Source organism: Fukomys damarensis, unplaced genomic scaffold, assembly GCF_012274545.1.
Source record: "Fukomys damarensis isolate Sample0158 unplaced genomic scaffold, DMR_v1.0_HiC HiC_scaffold_26, whole genome shotgun sequence".
NCBI classification, from domain to species: Eukaryota; Metazoa; Chordata; class Mammalia; order Rodentia; family Bathyergidae; genus Fukomys; species Fukomys damarensis.
Window position 1 is genome coordinate 34,401,415 of NW_022900938.1, and position 22,404 is coordinate 34,423,818.

The window sequence follows — 22,404 nt, forward strand, 5'->3', positions numbered from 1 at the left end:
CCTATTTCTTTGAGACTTTATATTCTTAATTTGATAGAAAATTGAGAGCTTGGATAGTATGGTTGGATAACTCCCAAGTTGGACTGTAGATTAAAATATTATCTGCATACTATAGATGAGTCGTTCCTTGTTTAAGCTCTAGCTTGCATAAGTCCTTCTCTAGTGCCAGAGTGAAAAGGTAAGGGCTATCTCTGCAATTGGTTTTTGTTTTGTTTTGTTTTGGTGCTGGGGATTGAACTCAGGTCTTTATGTTTGTGAGGCAGTGGGTGGAACCACGGAGCTAAATCCCCAGCCCCAAGTAACGGTATCTCTAAAACCCTGTGGGAGAACTGTCCAAGTATATTGCTGTTTTTCCTTTGAAGTGGGATTTTCCCACTCAGGTGCAAACATGAACTGGTAAGCTGGATAGAGGGAATAGAAAATAAAGCATCTTTGAAATCTTAAGAGTGAGAAACAATTCAAGTCTCCTGGAATTTTGGAGAGAATTGTATGTGGGTGTGCTACCACAGGGTGGATTGGCATTACAGCCTCATTAATGAGGCAGAGGTCTTATACCATTCTGTATTCTTTTGAAGACTTTACTACAGGGAGAATGGGGGTATTGCAAGGAGAGTGGAAAGACTACAGAAAGCCATGTTTTAGAAACTTGCATACGGGAGGCTTTTACTGGCCTCTTCTTTGATTGAATACTACTTTTAGTTAGGAAATTTCCTGAGATCTTTTAGTTTTATAGCTATAGGCATTGCCAATATAAGATATTCTGTCATACCGTGCAGCAGGATCCACCTATTAGCTAATTAGGTCAAGGAGGCCTGATGGCATTCTAACAGGTAAAATTTTGGCCTTTACTGGATTTGAGAGTTATACCCAATTTTTCTAGTAAATCCTTTCCTAGAAAAAATTCCTAGTAAGGGAGTAGGACACTGTGGAATAATTAAAAACTCATGGTTAACATTTGATTTTGCAATTGACATGTAAGAGCAGGAAAAAAGAAGCTCTGAATAGGGGTCCCCTAGTCCCCCAATTATGTCTGTAGATCTAGAGAATAGCATTCTAGAGAAAAAGTTAAAACAGAAGCCAGATGAATTGAAATTGCTTGCCCAAGACTTCAAGGGTCACCCAGGATGACCTCGAAGGAGAAAGAGATATGCATGGATAGGGCATTGCAGGTTGCCTTGGGCCCTTTCAGGGCTTCATCTGAGTGGTAAATGAGGGTTTTTTTCTTGCCTTGCTCTTCTCTGGGAGCGGGGACAGTCAATCCTTCAGTGCCACATGTCAGACACATGGGCTGCTTGACACTTGGAGCCAGGGCCATTTTTTGGCTTGGTACAGTGGTATGTCCAGTGTCCAGTTTTTTTGCAGGTCTTTATTGGCCCTGGGTTTTCCCTTAGATAACTTGGGTGTGCTTAAAACTTTGCTAGTTGCAACAACCATAATTTTGGTCTGTCTTATTTCTTAGTCCTTTTCCTTTTATCCTAATCTAGATCTAGTTGTTGAACATAGACAAGACTATGTCCAGAAGTTGGGTCATGGGGTTCTGGGGACCCATCTGTAAACCTACTAGAATCTTTTAAAAATACTCCATATCTCTGGGTGTCAGCATCTAATGGAAATAGGTGGGAGAACCCCAGAGATAGGTGAATGTCTAAGGACAAGATATTTATTTCCTTTTCCTTAGAGCCCTCTTTAAGTACCATGGTTTTTGGAACTGAGATAAAGTGCTATAAAAACCCAAACATAAAGAGATTTCACACAACCTTCCTTGCTTTTTGCAGAAGTGATCCAACTAAAAAATAGTATCATAATTTAGCCTGCCATTTTGTACCCATCTCTTGCCATTTCCTAGTTTATAAAGACAAGGGTGTAGCCTCCCAGGCTCCAACTACCTACTTAATGATGCACTGCCTAGGATCAGCAGGGTAGTACCCTAGATCTTAACCATATCTGATTTAGATGTAAATGAGAAGAAACTTCAGATGTTTAAATTGATGCTGTAAAGAGTTAAGTCTTTTTAAGCATGTATTTTAAATGCAAGAAAGATATGAACTTTGAGGGCCCAAGAGGGATATTATAGGTGGAATTTTTATGTTCCTCCAAAACACATACTTTAAATCTCAAATCCTCAGTGCAATAATATTTGCAGATGGAACTTCTAAGGAAATAATTATGATCTCATTTGAGGCATAAGGATGGGGCCTGACCTGATAGGTTTAGTATCCTTATAATAAAAGACACTAAAGGGCTTACTTACTACAATGTAAGATTATAGGAGAGATGGCTGCTTCGTGTCAGCCAAGAGGCCTCAGAATTAAACCTACTTTGCTATTACTTTGGTCTTAGACTTTCTAGCCTCTAGAAATATGGTAGATACATTTATTTTGTTTCAAATCAGCAGATTATGGTATTTTGTTTTGACAAAATAAAAAGATAAAAGTTCAGCAAACACTAAAATGTGATACTGCTGTTAGTGATACTCAAATCTATCATAAGTCATATTATAGAAGAAACAGCTGATGGTGAGAATGTTGATATTGTCATTCAAAAAATTACAGATATTAAGTTAGGAATTTAGTAAAGGTGAAATTATCAACATAATTGAGGAAATCAATTGTGAGGAAAATATTAAGACGTCTTGAAAAATAAAGTAATGCTTCATAGGGGGCATGGTTGATAGCTCAGTGGTAGAATGTACATGAAACATGGATGAGGGTGTTCATCTTCAACACCAAAACCCCAACCAAAAAAAAAAGAAAAGAAAGAAAGAAAGTTTGGTGTAGTGGCACATAGCTGTACATACCTGTAATCTCAGCACTCTGGAGGGTGAGGTAAGAGGATTGCTGTGAGTTTGAGGCCAGCCTGGGTTACATACTGAATTAAGGCCAGCTTGAACTATTAACACCCTGTCTCAAAAAACCAAAACACACACATATGGAAAAACCCAATAGTAGTACTACTCCATTTTACAAAAAAAAAAACACATCTTTATCCACTCACAAGTTGACCAGCATTTGGGTTGTTTCCAGGATTTAGCTATTATAAACTGTGCCCACTATAAACATGGCTATGCATATATCACTGTGGTATGATTCTTTTAATTCTTTTGGGAAGGTACCCAGTAGGGGAATAGCTGGGTCAAATGGAACCTCTAATCCTAGTTTTTTGAACAATCTTCACACTGATTTCCACAGTGGTTGCACCAGACTACAGTCCCACCAATAGTGGAGAAGCGTTCCTTTTTCCCCACAACCCCATCAGCATTTGTTATTGGTTGATTTCTTGATAGCAGCTGTTCTTTCTGGGGTGAGGTAGAATCTCAGCATTGCTTTCATTTGCATCTCTCAAATGACCAGTGAATTTTTTTTTTTTTTTGGTACTAGGGATTGAACTCGGAAACTTGTGCTTGTGAAGCAGGCAGCAGAACCACTGAACTAAATCCCTGGTCCCATATGACCAATGATGTTGAATTTTTTTTTATATGTTTATTTGCTGTTTCTACTTCTTCATCTGAGAAGTGTCTGTTCATTTGAGATGCCCATTTTTGGATCGGGTCTTTAAATTTAGGAGTTCTGATTTATAAAAGATTTTTCTTTATATATTCTAGATAGTAGACTTTTCTCTGAGAACAGCTAGTAAAAAGTTTTTCCCACATTGTAGGTTGTCTCTTAACTCTGTTGGTTTCTCTTGCTGTGCAGAAGCTTTTTAATAAAATGAGATCCCAGTTGTTGATTCTTTGTGCTAGTTCCCTTGTGACTAAGGTTTTGTTCACAAAGTCTTTTCCTACACCAATGTCTTCAAGAGTTCTACCTAACCTCTTCTAGCATGTGCAGAAGCTTTTTAATAAAATGAGATCCCAGTTGTTGATTCTTTGTGCTAGTTCCCTTGTGACTAAGGTTTTGTTCACAAAGTCTTTTCCTACACCAATGTCTTCAAGAGTTCTACCTAACCTATCTTCTAGCAGGTTTAGTATTTCTGCTTTAATATTAGATCTTTAATCCATTTTGATTTTAGTTTAGTGCATGTTGTTAGATAATGGTCTAGTTTTAATCTTTGCCAAGTTGAAACCCAGTTCTTCTAGCACCATTTATTAAAAAGGCTATCTTTAAGGGAGGAGGGGGTGAAGGGAGGGCAGGGATAAAGGGAAAACATGAGAATCAAGACCTGTCATGTAAAGGTACAAGATCCCAATGATGAATATAACTGTACTGTATACCTAAAATGTACCAATAAACTCAATGAGAAAAAAATAAATATAAACTTTTTAAAAATAAAAAATAAAATAAAAATCCAACGATTAAAAAAAAAAGCCTAACTTTTCTCCAGTGAGAATGTTTGGCTCCTTTGTCAAAAATGAAGTGGCTGAGTATGTCTGGAGTCTTTTCTATATCTTCTGATCTGTTCCATTGATCAATGGATCTGTTTCTTTGCCAGTTACCACACCATTTTTATTGCAGTAGCTTTGTAGTACAGTTTCAAGTTGGGAATTGTGATACCTCTGCCTTGTTTTTGTTGCACAGAATTGCTTTTGCTATTCTAAGTCTCTTCTGGTTCCAAATGAATTTTTAGATTTTTTTCTCTAGTTCTGTGAAATATGCTGTTGGAATTTCAATCAGGATTGCATTAAAAAAAAGGAATGCTTTTATAGGTTTGGTGGGAATATACATTAGAATGGCCATTTGGCTGTGCTGGAAGCTCCTCAAAAAACTAAAAATCAAATCACCATATTATCAGCAAATCCCACTTCTGGGTATTTACTCAAAATATTTGAAATTAGTACATCTAAGAGATTTTTGCATTTCTACATTTATTTGCAATAGCCAAGTTATAGAATCAACTTGTGAACAACAATAAATTAATGGATAAAGTATTCCTTTTACTACTGTCTTAATCTGTTTGGGCTGCAATAAGAAAATAAACAGGGTGGCTTGTAAACAAGCATTTGTTCCTTACAATTCTACAGTCTGGAAAGTGTAAGATCAAAGATACACAGGCAAATTTGCTGTTTCCTGCTTCATCATTGGTCTCTTTCATGTGATTATATGGTAAAAGGCAAAATAAGCTCCCCCCTTGGGCCTGTTCTATAAGGCACTAATTCCTTTGATGTGGGCTCTGTCCTCACTTCAACTACTAAAAGGCCCTACTTCTTGATGCCATCCCCTTGAGGAGGGCTAAAATGTCAACATGCGAATATGAGGTGTACAAACATTCAGACCATAGCAATTACTCTTTATCATCATCATTGTTTGGATTTTTCAGCAGTTCTTACATGGTCAAATTTCTTCAATATTTTGCAATAGTAGTATGTTCTCCTTTCCTTCCTCTCACACTCCATTCCTTCCTTCTTTCCTTCCTTTTTTATTTTTGTTTTGAATAGATTTTTGAGTTTTATTGAAATCTTATATGAACAAGAAATTGTAAATACAATCACATCAAAGAACAAATTGTCAGGCTTTGACGTTTAAGCCAAACAAATTTGTAGGGCAGATTTCAAAAAGGTGTGAAGTTATAACAATTTTAAAACGCAGTTAACCTACTTCTAGGAATGCAAAACATAAAATCATAGGTTATTTTCAATACAAGAAAACTTAAATTTGTTTGCTTTAATTTCTTAAAACTACTAAGTCAAAGACTAGCTTGTATTTTTATTTACAGCATATTTCATACTCCTATGTAGTCTATTCCAAATCCAAAAAAATGAAGCTGTCCAAACCAAAGGTTCTGCAAAATCATAATTTAACAACTTGTTCTGAAGCTAAAATGAAGCCTGAAACTATAAAAGCATTGTATCCCCCAGAATAAGGGAACTCTGCAAGCCCAATAATGTCCAAGAGCATTTATGAAAAGAAAAATATAAAGACTTGAGCATATACATAATAGTGATTTCTTTAGCCCAATACAAATGAAACAGTTAAGCCAATTTTTTTTTAAGAATGTAGATCTAGAGCCAATCATATCTTGACAGTATCATTTTCAAGCTCTCACTTGTCTGTTTCCACTGTTGCCCATAAGTATCCTGATAAAATTCCTGGTTGTCATTATTGTAACCATAGTTACCAGAATAGTCACCACCTTGCTGAAGCGGCTGCTGAGTGATGGGTTGGGAACCCCAGTTCTGTTGGTTGTTGGTCTGACAACGCTTGGAATCAGGCTGGTTGTACCCATGTGGCTTTCTCTTGCCTCCTACATTGCCCCCACGATTGCCCCAAGCTCCACAGGAACCACGGTCTCTTTGCCATTGTGCAGGACCCCCTCCGCCACCCCTAGAGCCTCTTGGCGGTCCCAAAGGTACCCCCCTCTGTGAATAGCCAGCTCACAGGTGGTGGAGCACCTCGCCCTCCCCTTCCTCCTCCTCTTCCTCTTGCTGCATAGCCATCATCATAGCCGTAGTAGTGATCTTCATAGCCTCCACTATAGTCATGATAATCATAACCATAGTAATCATCATACTAATCTTCATAACCATAGTAATCTGGAGGGTAGCCATATCCACCTCTACCTCCACCACGACCTCGACCTCTGATTGGAGGAGGCAAGTGAGGAGGAGGGTGATAGTAATAATCTTCATACACAGTACTTCTGGAGGCCTGTCTAGCAGCTTGGCGCTCTTTCCTTTTCTTGTCTGGTGGCTTAGCTAAAACTATTTCAATTTCTTCCCTTTCTGTTTCTTTTCCATTCATTTCATCCATAGCCTTAACAGCAGCTTCTCTGTCTTCAAAATGAACAAATGCATAATCTTTCAACTTCTTTACTCTTTCAAGTTTTCCAAATTCAGAAAATGACTTTTCCAATATTTCTTCTGTAATGGTAGTAACCAAGTTTCTTACAAATAAAACTTTCTCCTTAGCCATGACTTCTGGATCAGGTTCTTCCACAGGGTCAGTCCATTCAACTGTAACTACATTTCCCCATACTTTTACTTTTCCACTCATCAGCCAACATCTGGCTTGTGCTTCTGACTTGTGATCCTCATATTCAAGGAAGCAGAACCCCCGATTCTTCTTTTTGTCATCGGGTTGATGATAGAGAATAATGTCCACCAAACCCTCTGTGACTTTACTGAATTCTTCAAGAATGTATTCTTTAGTCTTATTCTTCAGGATGGATCCAACAAAAAGTCTGTTGTTTGCCACAGAAATACACACTCCAAAGTGTTTACCAGGGCAAATTTCATAGTTGTCACACAGTTTAACAGCTTCCTGTGCAGCTTCCTTTCCACAGAAGGTGATAAATGCATACCCTCGGTTCTGACCAGACAGTGGATCCATCATAAAACGTAGATCCCAAATGGGACCGGCCTTGTCAAAGAGGGGCACCAACTCATCCTCATAAAGATCTCTTGGTATTTTACCTACAAAGACCTCTGTTCCAATTCCAGCCTGCATACCTGAGCACCCACTGTCTGGTGGAGGCCCACCATACTTCCTTTGTCCTGTTGTTACATCTAGAGTATAAGCAGTCCTCTCGAGCAAGGCCTTGATCTTTGCTTCATCAGGTCCCTTTGTGGACTCTTGCACTTTGCTGCCCTGTTTCTCTCTGCCTGTAGGTCTTCATAACTCCACATAAAAATGCACTTTTATTCTGAACATGTGGTAAGTCACTTTCCTTGAACTGCTGCAGTGCAGACAGAGCTCCTTCTTCATTAAATTCCCTGAGAGCATCAATTGCTCTTTCATCAAGATCAGCATAATCTACCAATCCAGGGCAGAGCTGGGGCCGGTGGCTGGGCCAGTGAGAATCAGCGTGAGGCGCTTTGAAAACGACTAGAAATGGCGTGCGCGTGCCACCCCCCCAGCTCTTTCCTTCCTTTTGACAATGTTGGAAGTCAAATTTGTGCATGCTAGGCAAGTATTTTGCCACTGAGCAATACCCCCACGTTATCACGGAAGCCAGAGAGATCTTTTACAAAGGTAAGTCAGATAATGTCATTACTTTCTTAAAAATCACTCAGTTGTTTCCTACTTAAAAAAAAAGAGAAAATTTTTAAATCTCTATAATGACTTAAAAGCCCTACACAATCTGTGGCATTCTCATTTCTTTTCTTCTTGATTATTTTATCCTATTTACTGTATCCTAAAGAAACTAAGTATGCTCTTGCTCTAAGAACTTTGCATGTCTTTTTTCTTCTTCTGAGAAAGCTATCCCCCATGTGTTTATATTTACTTTAAGTCTCACTCCAATGTAATCTTATAGGTAGGGCCTTTATTCACTACCTATAAAACATTGACTCAACTTTTTATTATTTATTTATTTATTTAGGTACTGGGGATTGAACTCAGGACCTTGCACTTGTGAAGCAGGTGGTGGCACCACTGAGCTAAATCCCCAGCCCAGACTCAACTTTTTATATCATACATAAAAGGAGTATGCAAACTACAGCCACTGGGCTAAGCCTGACTTCTTATCTATTCTTGCAAATGAAGTTTTCTTGGAATACAGCTATGCCCTCTTTTTTAATATATTGTATATTAATACTTTCTCACCATAATGACAGCTTTGAGTATTTACAACGAATATACATGGCCCATAAGTCACAAAATATTTATTCTTTGACTCTTAACAGAAAAAGTTAGCTGACTTTGATATATATATAATCCCTTTCTTCGCTTTGGAAAGTAAGCCCTATTAGGACAGTTTTTTTTTTTTCCACTATTCCCTAGTACCTAGAATTGTGCTTGAAACATAGTAGATGCTCAATAAGTATTTCTTATTGAAATACTTCTTTAAAAAAGTCTGAAGGAAATAAAGGACATAGATATAGTGTAGTAATGTATTAAAAGATTTTAGGCTGAGCATAGTGGTACATGTTTGTAATCATAGCACTCTGGGAGGCTGAGGCAGGAGTAATTGGTAGTCTGAGCCCACCTGAGACAACCTAATTTAGTGAGACCTTGTCTCAAAATAAAGAATAAATCCCCAGTACCACACAAAAAATGATTTTAACTTTTACAGACAAAAATCCAGATATGTTACCAATTTTTTAATTATATGTCATTATTCAGTTAAGGTTGTTTTGCTTTTTTGAGACAGGGTTTCTTTTCTGTATGTAGTTCAGGATGGCCTTGAACTCACTAGGTAGCACAGGGTGGGCTGCAACTCTTCGCAATCCTCCTGCCTCAGTCTATCAAGTGCTGGGATTACAGGTGTGCATCATCACCCTGGCTCAATTAAGCATTTTTTTAATTAAAAAAGAGAGATTTCTGCCGGGAATTTAGCTCAGCGGTTCCACTACCTGCCTTGCAAGTGCAGTGTCCCAAGTTTGATCCCTGGTACAAAAAGAGAGAGAGAGAGAGAGAGAGAGAGATAGGGAGGATACAGCATTTTCCTCATATGATACCTTAAGGTACAAGTTATAACAATCTTAAAACAAAAAGGTAAGAACAGCAGAAACAGAATGGGGGAAGGGAAAAGCGACACAAAATTATACAATATTCAACGGTAGAAAAAACCAAATAGAAGGTTGAGAGTGTATCACAGTGGTAAGGAAGAAGGAGAAGGATGGAGGGAGAGAGAGAGAGGAGGAGGAAGAACAAGAAACCTAAATAGAATCTCACAAATTTCAAAAGATGATAGCCAAGAAAATTTGGTGAAGCACAATAAGGCATTAGATTGTATGTTATCTATTCTTCAAAAGTTGCTATCTTGTGAGTCATCATTAATAAATCTAAAACAGAGGAACAAAAGTATGGAGTTTCTTTTTCTTACTATGTGAAAGTAAAAACAGCTGTTGGGAATAGCTAGCTAAAAATTGAGAAATGAAGGATTAGGGCTAATCTCTTGGCAGAATCAAGGTAATGATCTAAATTCCAAGGGTCATCTGCCCATGGAAATAAGATATATTTCTTCCTTGGAGTAGGTACATGAACCTCCCAGAAAATCTCAAAGACCAGAGCCTGGGATTTAGCTCAGTGGTGCTGCCACCTGCCTTGCAAGTACAAGGTCCCAAGTTCAATCCCCAGTACCAAAAAAAAAAAAAAAAAAAAAAAAAAAATCTCAAAGAACAGAATCCAGCTGATTGAAGAAATCAGCTTGTATATCCTTGTTGTTGATTTACTTATCGAAAATAATCTTTCTCTTTTTGGTTTCGTCTCTTTATTGAGTATATTGAGGGAGAGAGACATTATATAAAAAACTTGAATTCATTCAGACCAGGAACCATTGAATCCCGTCTTTATCTATTTATGTGTCTGACTGTCTACCTACCTACCTACCTGTGGTACAGGGGATGCACTGAGTTTACCCCCACCCCCACCCTACAGGTGCTCACTGAGTTACCCAACTTGGGCTAAAATGTGCCATCCTCCTGCCTCAGCCTCCCAGACTTCTGGGATTACAGGTATATGCCGCCACACTCAACTCTTTGACTTCCTTTTTAAATGAAACCTAGTGACTTTCTGTAAACTGTTTTAATAGCTTCTCAGAATAAACACAAAATAATGTTTGCTAGCATTTTTTCCTCCAAAGGTAAAGGCACTGGAGCTAAGCAAGTATCAATCAGTGTGTTGCTCTTCTCAGAGTTAATTGATGAGTGTTATCATTATGTATGTGTAAAATGTACCCATAAATGTTTTGCTATTAAAATAGATATAAAACATATGGTTGCCATGTTTATTAAATTAGTAGTAAAATAAATATGTCTGGTGTGAAGGCAGAATTAGCAAGATTTTTTTTTAACACTGATACTTTTGGAAAGTATAATATCAATGATATATAGTATGAAAGCAGATTCACTCAATGTGTGGATGGTAAAAGGTATTTAGCTCTATATTTGGATGCAAACCTATTTGAAAAGTATAAATGAAACTTTGACATACGTGCATTTTATATGAGAGGGAGAAGTGCTTGTTAAGTTTTTGTTGTGGGTGTTTTTAATTTTATTTTTTGGTGGTACTGCAGATTGAACCCAAGGCCTTCCATGTGCTAAGTGTATGCTATACATGCAGCCCCTTGTTCATTGTTTTGTTTTTGTTTTTAGTACTTGGTATTGAACTCAGGTCCTTGTGCTTGCAAGGCAGGCAGTGGAACCACTGAGCTAAATCCCCGGCCTCCCTTGTTCATTTTTTAAAAGTCTTTTGAGACAAGGTCTTGCTGTGCAGTTCAAGCTGGCCTTGACCTCACAGTGATCCTCCTGCCTCAGCCTCCTCAGTGCTGGGATTACAGGCCTGCCATGCAGCAAAGGAGAAGAGATTTTTAAAAATTGGTTTGTGATTCTTTTTTAACTCTGGAAGTTTCCTGAAAATGTTTTTGCTGGATTAGTATCAACAGATTTACAACTGTAGCACATTAGTTGATGTTATTGCACTTGAATATTAATTCTCACACTACTATTTCCAAAGCATAACTGTGAAGAGTATGAACTCTGATCTGATTCACTTGTTAAAGTAATGACAATTGTACTCATGATTGAATGTTGATTCTTGAGTGTGTGTATATTCTTTAGAGTGCTGTGAAAATAAATGGGCATTAAATATAAAATTCTGGTACCCAACTCAAAACACTCTGGCTCTCAAGAGGGAGAGTACTTGTGAAGTTTAGAAATCACATATGAGGGCCGGGGGTTTAGCTCAGTGGTTCCAGTGCCTGCCTCACAAGTGCAAGGGCCTGAGTTTGAACCCTGGTACAAAAAAAAATCACATATGAGACAAAACTATGTAACTCAGAAACAGATCATTTGTGTAATTTGAGGGAGCTTTGCTTAAATGGCTGTGTGAATTCCTTCAAGAGCTTGAAATTCTCTTCAGGTCTAAATTACTACAAATTTTAATGCAGAAGGGCAAACTATCAGACAAAGAAAGTTTTATAACTATAGGCTGGACTCTTTTTTTTTTGTTTGTTTGTTTGGTTTGGTTTTTGGAACCAGGGATCGAACTCCTCCAGTCCTTGCACTTGTGAGGCAGGCGGCGGAACCACTGAGCTAAATCCCCAGCCCTAGGCTGGGCTCTTTAACAAATGAGAATATGCAGTATTGTCCTTCCCCCATTTCCAACCCAAAAAAGTAATCATTTCTTCTGATGTGCATTTACATACTTTGGCTATCTCTATTACAGTAAGTCAGATATGTTTGTAGATGCTTCAGGACTGTGCACTACTGAAAGGCTAATGATTATATTCTTTTATCATAGAGGTGTGCTGATAAATCTTTAAAAATAGTATTTCTGACAGTAAAAATATATGCTTACATATACAAATATAAGCTTATAAATTTTCCTGATACAACATATCTATAGCACACAATTTACAAATAAACTATGAAAATCCTTACTGTAAAATCCATATAACTAATTTATTTTCAAGACATCTTTAGTTGACTTTTATCAAACTCTATTATACTATGTGTAGCTAATCTGTGCTTGCAGTGTATAAGTGAATGTAGTTCTGACATGTTGTTTAAATGAGCAAGATGAAAATGAAACAACAAATTGTAAATTGGAATTCCATATTTTTATGAATGATGTGAATGACTTCTTGATAAGTTGTTAAAAGTAATCAAATACTGGAAGATTATTTCCATAGTTTTGAATGTTCTTTACAGTGTAATACTGTTTAATTTACATTATTTACATTTTTCCCATCCCTTGTGTCGTCTATCAAAAATTATTAAATTATAGGGTGAGATGTAGTGTAAACATTTCCATGGTGTAAATATTCCCAGCATGGCTAATTTCAAGCTACCAGTACAGCATCACTGAACACAGAGTTGGGAAGAAGTGTACAACATCACTATATAGTTTTGTTTTAATTTTTTTGGACATACTGCAGTGTATATAAATAACCTTAAGTGTACAGATAGTACGGGAGTAAGACATGAAGTGATGAGTTCTGTGGATATGTTTTTAATATATTGTATAATATATTTAAGTTTGAAAGTATTTTTAGCAAGGGCAAGCATTTTTAGTAATGACAGTCTGCTTGTAAAATTATTGAAAATTTAACATTTGACTTTCATTTCCTTGGCTTTCCTGGAGGATTGCATTGTGAAAGATCATAAAAATTATCATACAGATGTTGAGGGCAGTAGGTGGAGCTCAAGTGGTGGAATACTGCCTAGCAAGATAGAGGCCTGGAGTTCAGTCTGTAGAGTTCAATCCCTAGTACCAGGGAAGGGTGGGCAGAGAGGACTGAGTTTTCTTTGAAAGCTGGGAGTGGTGGCACAAAGTAATCCCAGCAACTTGGAAGACTGAGGCAGGAGAATTACAAGTTCAAGACAAGCCTGGATAACATAACAAGATTCAAGATTGAGTTTCAAAAACAAAATAAAACAAGGCTTTCTCTACTGTGTTACTCCGTTTAAAAATTTTTTTGAACAAATTGGTTAAGCTTCATATTTACCAGATAAGTATGGTATCATCTTCCCTCTCTCTTACTTGACACTCACAGGTAAATTGTATGCAAATGTACCTGTGAGTATTAGTACAAGCCAAAGATATTTTAAATACTTTCTTCAGTATTTCAAAATTTCTTTAAAAATCAAGTCTCTGTCAACATTTGATAAGAAATTGTTTTATTTACAATTTTCTAGATGAGTGGGGGCTGGGGTGAATGGTTGCTTAGCGTGCTTGTGGTGCTTTAATCCCCATTGCTATAAAAAAGGAAACAAAATAATGAATTCATTCCCTAGCATCATTCACAGGTAAGCTAGTTTTTAAAAATATATTTGTTATGCTTCAGTTTATTGGAGTTATTCCTAATAGTGTTTAAATTGTCTCATCTCTGGTCAGTGGGAGCCACTTCAAATTGCCTCCCAAATCCTTCTGTCATGACACCATCAATAATCTTTGATAGCTTCTATGCTCACTAGTGACAGAGTAGTCTAAATTCATCTTAAATAGTTCCTGTCCCAAACCAGTATCAGTTACTACTTCAGGGAATTCTTTTCACAGGGAAATGGTGTATAGAGACCACAACTTGGATACTACTTGCTACTAAACTAGTCCCCATTTCCATTTGGTAGTCTTAAGATGTACACATTCATAAATATAAAATATTTTATGGGTTCATTCTGATACAGATATTTCTGGATAACAGTTTTTATGTAACTTTTTGATTTTTCATGTTTCTTTTTTTGTCTCACACTAAAAATTAATTTCCCCCAAACACCAATTTATTCATTTGCTTTTCTCAGACCAAGCATGCAACAATATTACAGTAAGGGCTGGGGATGTGGTAGAGGCAGAATGATTGTCAAACATGCTTAAAAAAAAAAAGCATGCTTGTGGCCTTCAATTTGATTCCCAGCAATGAAAAAACCAAAAAGAAAAAAAAAAACCTACAGTATTAAATAATAACACCAATAACACCATAAAAATATGGTTACAGGTAAGAGTTTAAATTGCTGTTTTATTGTTGCTTTGAAATTCTTAGGGTAAAGCCTGAGGAAGTTATGTGTGTGTCTGAATCTGATTGTTTACTTATTTTGGGAGTGCTAGGGATTGAATTTAAGGCCTTATACATGCTAAGAACATGTTCTACTACTGAGGTACACCTCCAGCCCCAATTATTGTGATTTTTAATCACTTGGAATACTCCTTTTCTGTGTAGTTATGCCATCAATTCCATGTAGAATTAAATTATTATATTTTGCTTTCATTTTTATGGGATTGCTTAATTTTTAACTTTTATAGTAATGTTATTTTATATACTTCCAAAACTCCATATACTAAACAAGATTTTGAGACCCTCCTCCCCCACAAACTATTTTTATTATGTTGCTCCTTTCTTCCTTATAGGTTGACCATGTTTTTTAAGGTTTTGATTTTTCCTTTCATTTAAAAAGAATAGGTAAATATATCGATGCATACTACATGTTGTAATCAAGGTTTGCAAGTGAATAGATTAAGTACAGGAGACATACTTTATAGGCTATACACACACACACACACACACACATATATATAGTGTGTATGTGTCTGCTTAGGGCCTTTTTTATAGGATTATTTTATAACATTCACTCAAAAAGTCAAATGCAGAGGACTACAGAGATCTGTCCATACACTAGAGACCTGAAGATTCTATGTCCTCCATGAATCCATCCAGAGTCTTAGAGCCACGCCAATGTCTCGTGCAAGCCATATCAAGGATCTGCACTAGGAAGGCCCACAGGCCAGGGGTGAAAGTTAGAAACTGTGCACTGGCATGCTGAAGGATCTGTGCCACTGGCTGAGAGATCTGCACTGCTAGGAAGCAGTGCTCAGGGAAAAGACTGGGGCTCCCCTGAACAGAACAGCAGCCATCTTTGGTGACAGTGAGGACCCAAGCTCTTCTGATGACAAAACAGCCAAGTCCTCATCAGAAAAACCAGCTGTGGCAAGCTTCTTCAGGAAAATCAACAGCCTATAATCTTTTCTAGTTCTCTTTTTATGCCATTGGCAACAACTCTCAGGTGGGTTTTCCACACCCAGAACCACACTGAGTCAGTTCAGCTAGGTGTTCCATGTTGACCATTAGTTAATCCACCACACTACGTGTTTTTCTCTAAGTTGTTCTCACTTAGTAGTATTTTGTGAAGTTCACTGTTGTTTCATACCACATACATCACTTATTTCTTCTCAAAAATTGTACAGTACACTGTGTGGCCCTACCATGATTAATTCAACCATTACCCTATGATGGACATTTGCCTCATTTCTAGGCCTTTTCTATAACAGTGTTTCAACAAATAACTTTCTCTGTACTTATTTTCGTATTTTTGTCAGTGTTGGTCAGACTCTTAAATGTGAGTTATTACTCAAAAAATAGAAATATAACTAATAGATACTGCCCAATTATCTCTTGATAGGTTCTTCCACTTTGTACTCAAAGAAAAAAGGAGGAGGACTGTTTTTCATCAAAGCCTAACAGGCTGTGTTTCAAAACTGTTTTTGCCTGTCTGATGGATGAAGAAATAGTATTTGAGCAATTCTTAATTTACATTTCTCTTATTATAGGGCTGTGAATGTTTTTACTTATGGGATATTTGAGTTTCTTTTTTTGGTAAACTTTTGTCTATATTTCTTGCCACTTTGCTTTCAGGTTGATTTTGTTTTCCATTTTTAGAAACTGTAAAGTTAAGTTATTGAATTCTCATCTATAGAAGTTATAAGTTTGTTTTGTTTTTTGGTATTTGGGATTGAACTTGGGCCTTCTGTGCTTGCAGGGCAGGCAGTAGAACCACTGAGCCAGATTCCCAGCCCGCAAGTTTTTGTTCAGTTTGTCATTTCATACTTTGCCTATAGTGCTTTTCTTTCTTTCTTTCTTTTTTTTTTTTTTTCTGTAAAATGCTTTGTATTTTATGTAGTGGGATTTGCCAATGTTTTACTTTATTATATCTGATTTTGACTGTTGCTAGGAAAGTTTTTCCTATTTTCTAGTTGAGCTTACCTACTGATTCTGTTACTTATGTGGTGTATTTTTTTATATTAAATACTTGATCTTTATGAAATTTTCTTTTGGTACAGATCCAGATACTTATAAAAAGTCTTTTTCTCACTGCATTGGGATATACCTTTTACCTACAGTAAATTTCTATGTCCACATAGGTCAGTTTCTCAATTTTCTGCTGTGTTTTTTTATTGGCCTTTTCCTGATGTCAGTTGTTATCAATTAAAGTTTTATAACAATTCAATATAAGATATTGCCCCCAACTTTTTTTTCAAGATTTTTTTGTGCTTGTTTTAGTTTCCCAATGAATTATATAATCAATTTGTGCATGTGGCAGAGTTCTTAATAAGAAATATTTGTCAAGAGCCCCTTCGAAGGGGGAGGCAGGGTGGATGAGAAATACTGGGCCTAGGTATATACAATTTGAAAGAGTTTTAATTCCATTTTTTAAAAGGCCTATAGAACTACCTTATGGTTTGTTTTTCCTTATATATTCAGAACCTTAATGACTCTGGCATTAACTCAGTTTCCTGTTAGAAATCCTATTAGTCCTTTACTTGTTCCTCTTCTCAAATGTTCACAGTTAGTCACCAAAATGAAATTTATTTCAAAGTATCAGGCTCTTAATCTTCAATGCCATTGTCTTTTACCATTTTTCTCATGTACTGTTAAACAGTCTCTTCAAACAACAGTCTATCACTTGCACTTCCTATGCAGTTACTGTTCCCTCAAATCTAGCTCTGTCACATTACTCTTTTGCTAACCTTTGTTGCCTCTCAGGACAAATTCAACTACTGTCCCATGGTATATTAGGCCAGTCACTCTTTGGTACGAGCCTCATCCCTGTCATGATGCTCCTCTTATCCCTTTGTCCTTCATGCTGAATATTATTTTACACTGGATTTCTTATTAATGGATGGCCACAAGACCTAGTAGCTTTGTATATTTACACTTACGGCTTATTTCTCTTAATTTATATTTGTGGTTTCTTTCTGACTCCAAATCCCTATTTTCATTGCCTGGTTAAGATTTCAGTATTGAGATGCAGTTCAAATGACACCACTTTGATAAACTTTTTATAGTCTCCGAATCAGAATTAGTTGACTATCTTTATTTTTACAAAACTCTTTTATATCCTTATAATGTGATTTATATCAGTCTCTAATCTCTTGGATATTTCACACTTTCAATATCAACCAGAAAATGAGTTTTTCATGTTTTTTTCAGCCTCTAACACAGTTTATAGCATACAGCAAGCACCCAAATGTTTATTCAATGAATGAAAACAAATAAAGCTTCATTAGTCTGTAGTAACTGAAACAAGATATAACAGTGGCCAGCTTTTTAATAGTATTGAGATTTTTTGTTTGTATTTCTTTGCAGTCAGCCTTCTGAGACTTTGTTTTATATAGAGCAGTTCCTCAGTCTTTGAGGAATCATTGACAATAACCATAGTAGCAAATTAGGTATCTCTCCATTTTTGTTATCTACCTTGGGCCTCACATCAGATGCTACTTTACAGATGAAAGTATGACAATTTAGTCATTCCATAGTGGTAGCATATATAGTATATGTAGCTTAGGTATATTTAATATATATAGAATTTCAAAATATCACTGAAATTAGAAAAGATCCATTTGATCATTAAATTCTTTCACAGTAGTATACATGATTAATGACTCATTTAGATATCTTGGAGAGAAAATGTGAATTCTGTTAGCTGATTATTATATAACTATAGTAATTATTTTCTTAACTCTTATTATTTTCTAATCTTTGAAATGATCAAGTGGAATAACATTTAAAAAGGGAAGAAATAATATTAAAAAATAATTTAAGCAGTTCTTAGTAAGAGGGTCTTAAATACTTGAAGTAATTTAGTTTAAAATTTCTAGTACACTATTTTTTTTGGTATCGGGGATCAAACTCAGGACCTTGAGCTTTCAAGGCAGGTACAGTGCCGCTGAGCTAAATCCCTGGCCCTCTAGTATACTATTTTTAAAAATAAGTTTAAAAGTATCAGTCAAGTTGCATAATTAATATATTTAAATTACTAGACAGCACCAAATTCTTTTGAAGCTAGATTTTAATATAAAATGTTATTGAATTTTTAAAATGTAGAAATTCACATGAATTTTAGATATCTATGTATATTTTTCATTTACCAACTATTTTGTTAATTATTGATTTCCATTTAATTTCATCTTTGAGAATGTCACAGAAACATTTCCCAAAGTATAGAGAGAGCCCTTTATGCTAATAGAGTTTTCTAATATTTTTAGAAAACCGTTTAACAAACCAGGTGTGGTGGCACACACCTGTAACCCTAACACAAAAGGAGGTTGGGGCAAGAGGACCTCAGAGAGTTCAAGGCCAGCCTGGGCTACATAGTGAGTTTGAGGCCAGTCTAAACTACATGGTGAGACACTGTCATAAAACAAAACAAAACAAAACAAAAACATTAAAATCAAGTTCTTCTGCACTGTCACTACTTTTATACTTTGTTCCAACTTTTTATGATGGCCAGGCTTTGTTATTTCATTTCATCTTACAATCAAGAACATGAAAGCTGTGTTGTAGGGTGCTTCAACTTAAAAGTTACATATACAAAATCTTGTAAAAAATTTTGAAAAATGCTTCTAAAAATCACAGAAGAGGATGAGTTTTTATTTAATAGTTAATCACTTTCATTATGTAGGTACCATTTTTCCTATTAGGCATACTTCCACAATTTGAAGTCATAAATTTTATTGAAAAAATTTTCTCCACAGGATTTTTTTTTTTCTTTAAAAAATGGGCAGTGTTCCAGGCACAAGTAATCCCAGCTACTGCTTCAGAGTTGAGCCCAGAGGCTTGTAGTTCAAGGCCAGCCTGACCAATTTGGCAAGAGTGTCTCAAAATAAAAACATAAAACAGGCTGGGATATAGCTCAGTGGTAGAAAACCCCTGGGTTTAATTCCCAGATCACAAGAAAATAAAAACTAGGCAATGTAAATTATATAATTATATAGGGTTATATATAATACGACCAGTGTGTCATTAATATTAAAAAATATATATTACTGGAAAAAAATATTGAACTGTATTTTATGAAATATTTAAACAAAATATTTAAGGAAAAAATACTGTTATTAACATTACAGTGTGCCACTTATTTTTATTTCAAGAGAAATGTGTTTCAAGGAAATTCTTTATGAAAATCAAGGCACTTTGAAATCAAACTTTTCTTTCAAAATTACATATCATAAATAACGCTAATATTAGGGAGTGTCAGTAATAAATGTTAAAATATCAGTACCAGCATATGTACAGAAAATTACTGAATTACATTACTTCAAAATATTTAAAAATCTTACTCGAGTAATAACAATTGTAAAATAATACACAAATTTTTTTGTGTATGACTTTGGATGAAAGTCTAAGTGGTAGCAGTCATACTTATGTTTTTCTTCTGGAACATTATTAGAAATTTTGAGATTGTAGAACTGTTGACCCAGTCATACATATATAGAGCTTGGCCTCTGAGTTAATTAAATATGAGTTAATAATATATTATAAGGAAATTATTATCCTTATTACAGTTATTAGGTAGTTACTCAAATTATAGCTTGAAAGGAATGCAGAGCATGGAAAACTCAGGATTAAATTATGCATTTGAACCTTAGGCCAGCTTTTACTGTAGAGACAGTTTGCTGCTAAAAGAGAAATTGTATGTCATTGAAATTAAATGCTTTTCTGGGGATAGAAGATTCCAGTTTTTAATGAAATTACTGAGTGTGGTGTAGTGAAATGATTAAAATCTGTATTCCGGGAATGTGGCAGGGAAAAAAAATCAATAAGTGCTAGCACAGCTTTGCTGCTCAATGTGAATCCTGAGAATGAAATAAACTACTACAAAAATAATAATTAAAAACATATCAGCACATTAATTTATTTAGTATCAGTCTCCTGAGACATCATCTTCACTAATTTTTAGCATACATTTTACTATGTAATGAGCAGCCTTCTTTTCAGTTATTCCTACTAGACAGGCAGTATTTCTGCCCTTCCCCCAGTGCTCCTGCATTGCAATCATTGTACTTGCACTTATTATGTTACAAATGACCGAGGTAAGGCTGACATTCTCAGTGCATGCAAAAAGACCTAGTCTGCCAGCTTTTTTTTTTTTCCTAATGAAGCAGCTTTGTGAAATCTCCCCATGTGTTAATACTAATGAAGATCCTCCAGCACAATTAAAATCACAGCCAGCGGTTGAGAAGGAAACATAAAACAATAGCATCTTTTAAGATACATTTACCCACATACGTATGTACAGATATAACATTTATGGTCAAATTATTCTCCCATAGCTTAATTTTCACTTGCTCTTCATCCTGAAAAATTATGCATTATGTAATTTATATCAACTTTGAGACTTTAATGTGTTCTTAAAGAAAAAAACTACATTGAAAAATTTTAAGTTACATGTCTTCATGGGTAATAGTTTTTAAAAAATTAGCTTTAGAAAACTGGAGTGGGATGTGGAAAGGAATAGGGTACATTTTACCTTCGTTTAACTTGATTGGTTGCAGGATATGGGAATTAGAGGGGAGAGTGGAAGGTTAAAAAAAGTTGGAAGAGACGCTGGGGGGGGGTCAAATATATACCGTGTGTATAGTTTAAATATGGAATTAATGGGCTACCAGTTTTCCTCAGCTTGATTTTTTTAAAAAAACGTTCAGTTCCTACAATTATCTATCCTTTTTTTAACCTCTCAGAACCTGGAAAACAAAACGATCGACATCACTACTTAGTTTGTAAATTTAACTTTAAACCGATTTGCTATTTTAACGTTCTTTCTTTAGATTTTACTTTAGTTCAGTGCATAAACACTACGGCCAGTGTAACTTGCCCATGGGAAGACAACAATATTTTACTCTGGGACTATCTTGCGACCTGCGCTTTAGTCCTAACATCCACACATTCTTAACATATTAATTCAGTCGGTTTGTAGATTTAAACGGAATTGACTTTGCAAACATAAAAAGTTGAAGTGGAAATGGTTAACCAATAGTGCCTATTAGTCAGTTTACGTTTTTAACAATTAAGTTTTCAACCCTGTTTTCTGTCTCTTTTAAAAGCAAAGCAAAACATTTAAGTTTCTTAACTTTTTCCTGGGACAAGGAACACTGCAAACTCAAAGCTACAGTATTCTTGGAAGGAAGAAGCAACCCCCTCCCTTGGCTTCTTTAGGAGCTGATAGGTCATTTATTATTGGAACTGAAATGGTATAAACAATTCTCTCTCTTTTTTCCCTTGTTAACAGCAACTTTCATTGTTAGAGAGAGGAGAGAGAGAGAAGCCTTGTTGGTTGACGTCACTTGGTTCATGAAGCCTTCGCCTAGAAGTGAAGCTGCTGAACAAACCTTGAGAAGAATCATCTCCTGCTTCAATCTGCTGCTGGATAGGAACTAATCAGAGAGAGAGAGGCGGAAGACGGAGAAGGAGGGAGTCGAGGGCTTTCCCGATCACACATTTCACCTCCACTCCAACTCTCTTTATACTTTTCTTGCAGAAAGTATAATAGAAATAAGGAGGTGGTAGGGAGTTCAAAAATCTTAACCTTCAACCATCTGGGGGAGGCAAAAATCCCATCTACCGCAACTCTCAGTTCGAAAGTAAAGGTGAGTTAAAAATCCTCGGGTGTGAGGGGAGCGGGTGAAGATGAAAAATTCGAAATGTTAAGGAGCCGGTAGAAGGAAAAGGAGAAACTACAGTGGCGCGAGCAGGGAGGGCTCCGGAGTTGCTCTCGGAGGCGCTCGCCCCGCCGCCCTGCTCGCCCGGCCGTCGCTGTTTACCCTCGCCGGTCGGTGTCTCTTTGTTGTGCTGGCTGGAAGGCAGGGGTGGCTCTCGGGGTCCCGAGTGGAGTTTGGGGGTGGAGGACGCGGAGAGGTGCGGTCCTGCGTGGGAAGTAGGGGGTGCGGTCTCAGGAGGACGTAAACTTTGTGTCTAGCTGCCGGTGCGGGACTTCGGTCTAGCAGGGCCGCGGCCCGCTCCCAACCGGGCAGCCGCCGC

At 36.5% G+C, this 22,404-nt stretch overlaps 2 protein-coding genes across 12 annotated transcripts in view; one reads left to right on the forward strand and one right to left on the reverse strand.

Moving 5' to 3' along the window:
- Window positions 1-22,404, forward strand: part of Baz2b (bromodomain adjacent to zinc finger domain 2B) — a 354,073-nt gene that overhangs the window by 62,990 nt on the left and 268,679 nt on the right. For all 11 annotated transcript variants that reach the window (XM_010606796.3, XM_010606795.3, XM_033756373.1 and 8 more), the window contains exon 4: window positions 21,656-22,013. The gene's annotated coding sequence lies outside the window, so the exon portion shown is untranslated. The remainder of the gene's footprint in view (window positions 1-21,655; window positions 22,014-22,404) is intronic.
- On the reverse strand, window positions 5,924-8,277 carry LOC104850168 (heterogeneous nuclear ribonucleoprotein R-like). The gene is given in 3 exon segments (XM_033756380.1): window positions 5,924-6,308; window positions 6,310-7,533; window positions 7,535-8,277. Coding segments are annotated over 3 exon segments (1,896 nt in total). The 5' UTR covers window positions 7,834-8,277; the 3' UTR covers window positions 5,924-5,935.